This window comes from Primulina eburnea, chromosome 3, assembly GCF_022965805.1.
Source record: "Primulina eburnea isolate SZY01 chromosome 3, ASM2296580v1, whole genome shotgun sequence".
Classification (NCBI taxonomy): Eukaryota; Viridiplantae; Streptophyta; class Magnoliopsida; order Lamiales; family Gesneriaceae; genus Primulina; species Primulina eburnea.
The window spans coordinates 23,009,278-23,019,673 of NC_133103.1; the positions used below are offsets into that span (position 1 = coordinate 23,009,278).

Consider the following 10,396-nt stretch of genomic DNA (forward strand, 5'->3'; position numbering starts at 1 on the left):
AGGGTTATAGTTGACTGATGAGAACGAATGAATGGATTTAATGAGTTTTAAACAAATGTATATATTTAATCAAATATAATGGTATATTAGTTACTCTGCACACGCGATGCATGTGTGTACAATCTTTTTTATCATTATCGATGGACTAAAGTGAAATTTGACAAATTATAGAAGGACTAAATTGATATTTGAATGGTTGAAATAAAAAAATAAAATAAAAGCGTGTGTTGAAATTTAAAAAAACAAAAATATAATATTAGTATCATATAAGGGTAAAATTGGAAAAAAATTTGGTGTCCTCTCTAGGTAGTTAGTTTCATGTCCTCACACTTAATATGTATCAAACTTAATAAGTACTAGTTACTCTGCATACGCGATGCGTGTGTACAATCTTTTTTTATCATTATCGATGGACTAAAGTAAAATTTGACAAATTATGGAGAGACTAAATTGATATTTGAATAGTTGAAATAAAAAAAAATAAAAATAAAAGTCTGTGTTGAAATTTAAAAAAAAAACAAAAAATAAAAGTGTAATATTAGTATTATATAAGGGTAAAATTGGTAAAAAAAAGTTGGTGTCCTCTCTAGATTGTTATTATTATGTCCTCACACTTAATAATATAGTATAGATAGACATAGTTTGGTAAATGAGATAAGGGAGGGATTGATAAATAATCCTCCTTATCCCACGTTTGGTACCATTTTAAAAAGCCTGTGATAATATCATGGGCCCTTGATAAATAATTTTTTAGTAGGATAAAATATCCCTTCTATTAGGTGTGATAATTTTATTATAATGATAAAATACACTACAAATATCCCTCCTTATTTTGGTGAGCTTTTTCATAGACTTGCATATTACATTCCATATTTTGGTTTTTTATATATGATATTATTGTCGACAAATGAATTTGGTTTGGTTGTTTGATATCTATTTATTTAAATTTTTTTATATATTATATAATTATCAAATTATATAATATATATATAAAATTAGGTAAAAATAAATAAATCATACAACACTGTCGACGCATGAACATATCAGAAATATAAACTCAAGCAACAACTTTGAAATTATAAAATTTATTATGGTAATGTTAATTTTGTCATTACAATCTAATAGATAAATTTAATCACTCTTATTAAATTATACCAAACATTAAATATAATATTCTACATCTTATTTATCTTCAACCTATGCTTATATTATATATCATATGTTTATCTATTATGTATATCAAACTATGTCATGTAGATAGTTCATCAGTATAGATAGTATAGATTTACACTTAAAACAAAAAAGCGTTTATATCTAGTTTCTTATAAAAAAAAAAAAAAATTGTTTATATAAATTGACTTTTGAATTTTTTTTTTTAAAATAAGTCACGATGCAATCCCTTTTCCCTAATTTTCCCTAAATATTCTTCCTTCGCTTAAAATTTTCTATTTGCCTAATTGAATCGAATAGAACAGAAACGAAAAATCGCGCTACCACGGGTGATTGCACGCACAAATGCTTCTAGAAATGCGTATTTTTTGAGAATACAAATGCCTATCAGCCGAGAATGGAAGATTTTCGGATGGGTGCCGTGAACGAGATTCAGATCTGATTTCTGGTGGTAATATTGTCATGTATATAGTTGCGCGGTGTATTTGTTTACGATTTCTTTTGTGTTGGCTTCGAATGAAATGTTGAAATTAATTTGTGGTCCTATAACTATATGATTGCTCGAGGATTTTTTCTGCTTTCTATGTTCCGATTGTACAAATATGCTTTTGCATCTGATGGTTACAATAAGCACCTTTGGTTCTTAACTTAGTTTAATTTTCGGACTTTTGGATAATTTATTGCTTAAATTGTTCTAGGTTAGAATCTACGGACCAGACATAATACCTTTTAATCTCGCTCTCAATATCAGAACTTTTACATGTTGATGAATTGTGTTGGTATCGTCACAAATTATGTTGGGGAATAAAATTAGGAAATATTTTACCCAAGTTTTGATTTTCTCGACTTTACCTTTGGATTTGTGGCTCTGGAAGAGATGAGTTTTTTCCTAGGATGGAGGCCGGGGAGCTTGACGTACACATGGCAAGGGCCATTGTTTTTTGTGGAGCGAAGGCCTCCATTTCTGGCCACATCATTGAAAGGTTGTATTTGGTTGGAAGGATGCCTAACCCCTCGATACATGTTCTAAATTTTTAATGAATTTTGTTTGGTTTTAAAATATGACTAAGTTTCTTCAGTGATTGTTGACTTCCACCTACTGCGCTCTCACTTTAGAAATTTCTGTGTTGATGATATAAAGAGCTGTGTATCCGCTTAGGGCAACTTAAAACAATAAAGAAAATGAAAATAGCAGACCCATGAGAAGAATGTGTCTGTTCATAGCTTCCGTTTTTTAAGTTCCCTACTACAATTGCGGTGTTGCACTAGGAATGATAATTGTTATATGCTTGATTTTTCTTTATTATTTGACTTTTGATGGTACAGTTTTATAAGCGCTTTAGGAGAAAGTTATTTTGAAAACCTCTTAATTGCCCTCAGAGTTCATGCGTGATTGTTACATTTATATTTTTATCGAAGCCTGGCCCAGTTTTGCCTAATGGACTTAATTCAATCTAAATGTTCGCAAACAACACCTTTGAATTGATGTTATGAGTACATTTACTTAAACATTCTAGGCCATCGTTGTTTCCTCTTGATAAAAAATAATATATAATTGAATTTTCAGTAAGTTAGATAGTTAAAAACGGTGAAGGTTTTTCTGGTGGTAAACTGAGCCAAACAATGGTATTCCTGCGTGGGAAATGCAATTGCTCGTAGTCATGGACCAGATTTTTTCAATTGGATGGCCAACATTGTTTCCGAACATAACTATTTGAAAGTTCCATGATTATTTTATCACATCTCAAGTTCCATATGGCTTAAAAATTTAAATATGATAAATCAACGCATCCTTTTTTGAAGCTTCAATACTTCCAGACTTGCAACCTAGAATTCCTTGTTATGATTTTTTTATATTGGCCTTCTATAGCTACAGAAAAAGGAACTGGGGAATTGTACAGATTAATCTAATTCACTTATTCCTTGAGGACGGTGACATTCACCTTCCATTTATATGGTCTGTGTCTGAATTATTCACATAATTACTATAAACATTTACTATATCTATTATCTGGGAGAGAGTTTTTAACTAAACTTAATAATGAAATTGGATTTTTAAAGGGAACCAAGAGAAATATTTATGTAATATCAGTTGAAATTGTGCTATCTTAATGCTCCACCATCCAAAGAAATGGTAAATATGCAATGAAGGGGACAGATAATATTACTGTTGGGATATTTAACGTTTTAATAATGGATTGTGCTGATGCCGCAGAATTCTTTCTCATGAAACTTTGCAGATTTGGTTTAGTTTCAAAGTCTGAAACTTTCAAATTGTTCTGGATTATGCAGCCATGAGAACTCCATTCCAAACAGAAGCATGGTCTATGAAATTGACAAGTTGCCTCCAAACTTCTACGTTGAAATCAAAATGTCTCCAATCGAACATCGTGGCATTTAAATTTGAGGCCTTAGCTTCAGTATTGACACTGTGATGTTTCAGATTCTTTCACATCTGCAAATCGCAACCCATTTTTTAAGAATCCAGGAGCTAGAAATCACCCAATTCCCCCTAAAACCTTCATGGTTTATTTCCCCAAATATTTTTAATCGTTACATCTGATGCACTGTCATAACGCCACTATATTTGTCCTGGATCCGAACTATTCCACCAAATCACTAATGGCATCCATGGTTGATAAAACATCACTCAGTGGCATGTGATTTTTCTTACTAAAAAATTTGTTGCAGTACTGGGCATGTGGATAGGCCACTGAATGAACAAATTTCTACCAAACAAGTGATAAGGTGTGATAACTAATTTATTACTTCCGTGTAAACCATCCAACTTCTAGTATCACCCAAGACTTTTACAGTCAATGTGCGTTTAGTATTCAGCTTTTCGAAAGATATATTAAATTGTTAATATCTAAATCTTTTAAGTATTAAACATTGAAACTTCCTAGAGGGTCTGTTTTTGTTGGGTCTGCTTAATTTTTTTGTATTTTGAAGCAAATGTTGTATTTGCTATTAGTGCTTCAGTAATTTCATTCTTCTTTACACTTTTATGTCAGAAATCTATTTCTGGTTAAGAGTTGCAATTTTTTGAATAGAGTATCACTTAATCTGATTCATTTATTGGCAACTATTGAAGATTAAAAATGGTTGATGAAAATATTTCCATAACATCTAGATATGATGCTGGGTGGTTAAGGTTTAGGATGTGGGTTCCCAATTCTTGGTTTTATAGAGTATCTGATCAATTCACCCAGTCCACAACCCTTCCTATCCTTTTTATTGACTATAGTCTATAAATATAGTACTGTTTGGATTCACCTTGCTAGATTAGGGACATAATGAATTTTTAAGCTTCGTAGATTGTATGTTTTTTATTGTGACTAGTTGACTTTTATGGCGTGCATGATTATATATGTGTGTGTCTTCAATGGGTTTCACTTACATTCTGTTTCTAGGATGTGTGGAAAATATTGACATCACGACACTTGTTGAAAAGGTTGTGGATCCTGCTTATTGAGAAATGGCGGATGAAGTATCAAGGTTTTGGGGTCCTGTGACATCTACGCATGAGTGGTGTGAGCCAAATTATGTGCACACTTCCTATGTTGCCGAATTTTTCAACACCATCTCCAATGTTCCATGCATCATTTTAGCACTCATTGGTCTTGGTAATGCATTGAGGCAACGTTTTGAGAAAAGGTTCAGTGTTCTTCACATATCAAATATAATACTTGCTATTGGCAGCATGCTATATCATGCGTCATTGCAGCAGCTGTAAGTTCTTATTTTGTTTCCTTGCCTTTGTCTTTCACTTATTCATTATTCTATAAGACTGTATTGTGCAGAGAGTTTAGTTCTTTTCTGTTTTTATTTTTAAAAATAGTTTTATAATACTTCTTAACCCATAAAGTGTTGATGCTTGGTTGCAATTTTTCTGTGGAGCCAACAAAGAACGGAGACTAGAAGGTCTAACTTAAAAAACAAAAGGACAGGCAATGAATATGCAAAACCACTTTTAAATCACCAGATATGTTATGGAAATATTTCCATAAATCATCCGAGATATGTTACGAAAGGAAAAACCAGACTTAGTTATTTTGCAAGAAACAAAAAAGGAAGTGATTGATAGAAAATTTATATCCAGTGTGTGGAAAACAAGGTTTGTTGATTGGGTTCATTTACCTTCTATTGGATCAGCGGGGGGGATTTTGGTTATGTGGGATCCGAGGGTGGTATCCATCACTGATAATATGATTGGGGAATACACGGTTTCGGTCTGCATAGATAAAAATAATGAATCAAACAGCTGGTGGTTCACGGCTGTTTATGGACCGTGCACAGCAACATTGCGGAATAGATTTTGGGATGAGTTGGCGGGATTGCGAGTTTTGTGTGGGGATAGGTGGTGTTTGGGAGGGGATTTCAATGTTGTGAGATTTCTGAGTGAGAAAATTAACAGCCGATCACAAACAACAAGTATGGCTTGTTTTGATATGTTGATACAGGAGCTAGATTTGTGTGACCCACCTCTGATGAATGCTAAATTTACTTGGTCAAATATGAGGACAAATCCTATATGCAGCAGGTTAGACAGGTTTTTGTTTTTGGGAGGGTGGGTGGAATTATTTCCACATTATAAGCAAATTGTTTTACCTCGCATTACTTCGGATCATTTTCCAATTGTCTTGGGAACACAGAAAATTAAATGGGGGCCCTGTCCGTTCAGATTTGAGAACATGTGGTTGCAAAATAACGGTTTCAAGGATAAATTTTCTATGTGGTGGAATAGCACACAAGTCCAAGGATGGGAGGGTTACAAGTTTATGAGAAAACTTAGGAACATTAAAGAGACGATCAAAACATGGAATGAGGAGGAGTTTGGGAGGATTGACATGAGGGAAGCAGAAATGATAAACAAAATTGGGAGATTGGACGAAAAGGAGAGTGAGGGGAGGGAAAATGCGGAAGACGTGGCTGAAAAAATTAAGTTAAAATGGGAATTGGAAGAATTGGTGTGCCGGCGAAACAGAATGCTCTATCAAAAAGCAAAGATTAAATGGTTAAGACAGGGTGATCGCAACACCAAGTTCTTCCATTCATTGTTGAACCACCGAAAAACAAAGGCAATGATTACAAAGTTGGAAATGGATGATGGAGGAATCATAGAGGATGGGGATCAAATAATTCGGTTCATTGTTGATTATTTTCAGAAACTGTACAGCAAGGCAGATGTGGAAAGATTTGGGATTCAAGGCGTGGAATGGTCACCTATTGACGATGATATGAAGGAACAGCTTGAAAAACCTTTCTGTGAAGATGAGATCAAGAAGGCGGTGTTTGATTGTGATAGGAGTAAAGCACCGGGGCCCGATGGTTATACCATGGCGGTCTACCAGGATTGTTGGGAGGTACTTAAAGGAGATTTAACCAAGGTATTCACAGAATTTCACGAAGGGGGCATCATTAATGGGTTGACCAATGAAACGTATATATGTTTGATACCTAAGAAGCATGACTCGTTAAAGGTAAGAGATTTCAGGCCAATTAGCCTCACTACGAGCTTGTACAAGATTATTGCAAAAGTTTTGGCTACAAGGATGAAAAAGGTGTTGTCACATACTTTGTCAGAATCTCAAAATGCATTTATTGAGGGGAAGCACATTTTGGACTGTTGTTTGATTGCGAATGAGCTGGTGGAAGAAGGGAGGAAGAAAGATAAAAAAGGATGGGTTTTGAAAATTGATTTTGAAAAAGCATATGACAATGTTGAATGGGATTTTTTGGATTTCGTCTTAAAAATGAAGGGATTCGGGGAAAGGTGGAGAGGATGGATAAGAGGTTGTGTATCTAATGTATCGTTCTCAATCATGATTAACGGGAGACCAAGGGGGAAATTTAAAGCATTCAAGGGACTTAGACAGGGAGATCCTTTATCACCTTTTTTGTTCAACATGGTTGTGGATGTTTTGGGCAGATTAGTTGACACAGCAAAAGAAAAGAAATTCATCAGTGGAGTCGAAGTAGGGAGAGAAAAAGTGGAAGTGTCTCATATACAGTTTGCGGACGATACACTGTTTTTCGTCAAGAGTGAAGATCACTTGGGATTTCTGGTGAGAATTTTGAAAGCGTTTTGTGATATGTCGGGCTTGAGGATCAACTGGGATAAAAGTGCTTTGCTGGGAATTAAACAAGATGAAGTAGTTGGGGAAAATATAGCAAGGGAAATTGGTTGTCGCAGGGAACAATGGCCCATAAAATATTTGGGAGTCCCTCTCGGTGGTAACCCATTACAAGCGTCTTTTTGGGAACCTATAATCACTAAAATGAAACACAGATTGGCATCGTGGAAAAAAGCTTTCTTGTCTAAGGGAGGTAGACTCACATTGATTGCCGCGGTGTTCACTGCATTGCCTATATACTTTTTGTCTCTTTTCAAGGTACCAAAAGGAATAGCGGGGGCGATGGAAAAGGTAATGAGGGATTTTTTGTGGGATGGGAACGAGGGTGATTCTCATTGTCATATGGTTAGGTGGGAGAAAGTTTGTAGGCCAAAGCAACAAGGAGGGCTGGGCATTGGGAATATTTGCTTACGAAATATAGCTTTAATGGGGAAATGGTGGTGGAGGTTTAATGTTGAAAATGAGGCGTTGTGGAAAAGAATAATAAGAAGCAAGTATGGGATGCAAGAAAATGGATGGGATGCGGGGCTGGCTAAGAATGTGACTTTTAGATGTCCGTGGAAGTTCATTTCTAAAACATACCCGGCTTATCACCGATTAGTGAGAGTAGTGGTTCGAGGGGGGAATACAATAAGATTTTGGGAGGATATTTGGTTGGGAGTCTCTTCTTTCCGGGACTTGTTCCCAGCTTTGTTTCGTGTTTCATTGGCACATAATTTACCTATCTCTTATTTTGCTCACCTTGATTGTTCCACAAATGTTTTTTCTTGGGACCTTCATCTTCGTCGATCACTCCGAGAGGAGGAGGTCTCGCAACTATCCTCAATATTTAACATTCTACAGGGGGTGAGATTAGTGGAGGGGGTTGATGATTTTCAGCAGTGGGAGGGGGATCCATCTGGGATATTCTCGGTCAAATCTTTTTTCCAATCTTTTTTCAGAAGAGAGAATGGGGCCCAAGAGTTCAAATTTTTCAATATCATTTGGAAAGTGCCTATTCCTTCAAAGATTCAGATATTCTCATGGACGGCAATCCTTGCTAAATTACCGACATCTGAGGTGATGCAGAAAAGATATCCTAATTGTTCTCTTTGCCCAAACTGGTGTGTGTTGTGTCGTCAGGAGGTGGAAACACAAGATCATTTGTTCATTCACTGCAAATTCACTCATGCATTGTGGGCCAAGGCTTTGGTGGAATTGAAACTGTTTTGGGTTGTGCCGAGGACAATTAATGACTTGTACAGTACAGATCTTGGCAATATGCTCGGTAAGAAAGGAAAGATTTTCTGGAGAATGGTGATCCACGGCGTAACATGGGAAATATGGTTGGAGAGAAATAGAAGAATTTTTCAAGAAATAGAAGAAACAACGGAAGATATCTGGGGGAAAATCAAGTTCACTTTAGCCAATTGGATTCGAGCGGATAAGAACTTTAATGGAGTCTCTACTTTTGACATTTTAAGAGATTGGTCCTATGTGTATTGTTAAAAATAGAGCTTTCATTTGGCTACAGTGGATTGCTAGTCCACTACTTGTAATGTTTAAATAACAATAATTATTAATAATATTTATGTTTCTCATCAAAAAAAAAAAAACCAATAAGATATTCTTGAGATTTTGGACCCTAGCATTTTATGATATTCATGAATTATTTTATGATATTCAAGACAATTTAATGTTTCCATTTCATATTGAATATATATTTGGAGTTTCTTTCTATATACATGTATTTGAGAGTTACATGCTTACATTTAGGAAATCTTTTAAATTATATTGAGCAAAATTTGACTTTTCTTTGAGTTCTTCGCTATATGATGTCTCACATCACTTGCATACATACATGTTCTTGTGATGTGTCGAAGGCAAATTTTGTCTCTGACAAATCTGCCTATGATAAGAACTGAGGCTAACATGGCTATTATATTAAGGAAAAGGCCTGTTATTGATGACCCTTTATAATTCTTTTTCAGGCAACAACAAGGAGATGAAACACCTATGGTGTGGGAAATGCTTCTTTACATTTATATCCTTCACTCACCAGATTGGCATTATCGGAGCACAATGCCAACTTTTTTGTTCCTCTATGGTGCAGCCTTTGCCATTACTCATTCAATACTTCATTTCGATGTTGCTTTTAAGCTACACTACGCGCTGCTTTGTCTTCTTTGCATTCCTAGGATGTACAAGTATTATATCCACACAGAAGACGTATCTGCTAAGTGGCTTGCTAAGCTGTATGTCGCCACTCTATTGTTCGGGAGTCTCTGTTGGCTTGTTGATCGCCTTTTCTGCAAAGAAATAATGCGCTGGTACTTCAATCCACAGGGTCATGCATTGTGGCATGTGTTCATGGGTTTCAACTCATATTTTGCCAATACATTCCTCATGTACTGCCGTGCTAAACAACGGGAATGGAATCCAAAAGTGAAGCACGTTTTTGGACTTTTACCATATGTAAAGATTCAAAAGTCAAAATCTCTGTAGAAGGTATTCTCTAGAGTTCTTAATCCATGTTGTGGAAGTAAGACGTTTCATTCTGGTTGGTAAATGCTAGTTGTCATTATTCTTTTTTTTGTTTTCCTTTTTGTGAATTTTTTTGATTTATCATGACAAAATCTTGACTGTAAAATTTTGTATTTTGTTCATAGTTCCATATCGCTACACTCCCTCGGAAAATTATATGAACTATGGTATGATTACCGACTTTCTAGTTTCAAAATCTGTTTTAGAACATTAAATTATTCCCTTACGAAGAATTTCGGAAATATTTTTGTTTTGCATGCAACCATCGGAACTTCGAAATCAAATGTCCACTGGGGCAATGAGGAGTCTGGTTTTTTTAATTATTATCTTGAAAATGTAATGATGGCGCGCTCATACTATCGTTATGTTAACAAAATCTTGGAAGGGATCAAATCAAGTCTTGTAATTATTTGCATTAACTTAAGGATGCATGAATTGATTTGGGGAGAGAGATTCGAACGATGAATTTGAAATCTATCAATATTAATATTAGATTCTAATAAGTTAAGAGTGAGTTGAATTTAAAATACATTCAATATAAATTCAAGCAATCAAATTGATTTTAA

At 35.0% G+C, this 10,396-nt stretch overlaps 1 protein-coding gene across 11 annotated transcripts; it reads left to right on the forward strand.

The window, feature by feature from the left end:
• The first annotated feature begins 1,390 nt into the window (after positions 1-1,390).
• On the forward strand, positions 1,391-10,045 carry LOC140827359 (alkaline ceramidase-like). 11 transcript variants are annotated; one of them, XM_073190015.1, is made up of 4 exons: positions 1,391-1,621; positions 3,411-3,918; positions 4,584-4,902; positions 9,278-10,045. In XM_073190015.1, exons 3-4 carry the CDS (start codon positions 4,649-4,651, stop codon positions 9,789-9,791), a joined length of 768 nt encoding a protein of 255 aa, XP_073046116.1. In that variant the 5' UTR covers positions 1,391-1,621; positions 3,411-3,918; positions 4,584-4,648; the 3' UTR covers positions 9,792-10,045. The 11 variants fall into 11 exon arrangements, with proteins under 11 accessions (XP_073046116.1, XP_073046117.1, XP_073046121.1 ...); XM_073190016.1 differs by having other exon boundaries at positions 3,463-3,918; XM_073190020.1 differs by having other exon boundaries at positions 3,862-3,918.
• The last annotated feature ends 351 nt before the right edge of the window (positions 10,046-10,396 follow it).

Bases quoted from the DNA above. Each gene is read 5' to 3' on its own strand.
- LOC140827359 (XM_073190017.1), top strand. From the start codon at position 4,649: ATGGCGGATGAAGTATCAAGGTTTTGGGGTCCTGTGACATCTACGCAT. The intron at 4,903-9,277 runs GTAAGTTCTTAT...ATTCTTTTTCAG, and splicing joins CATGCGTCATTGCAGCAGCT to GCAACAACAAGGAGATGAAA.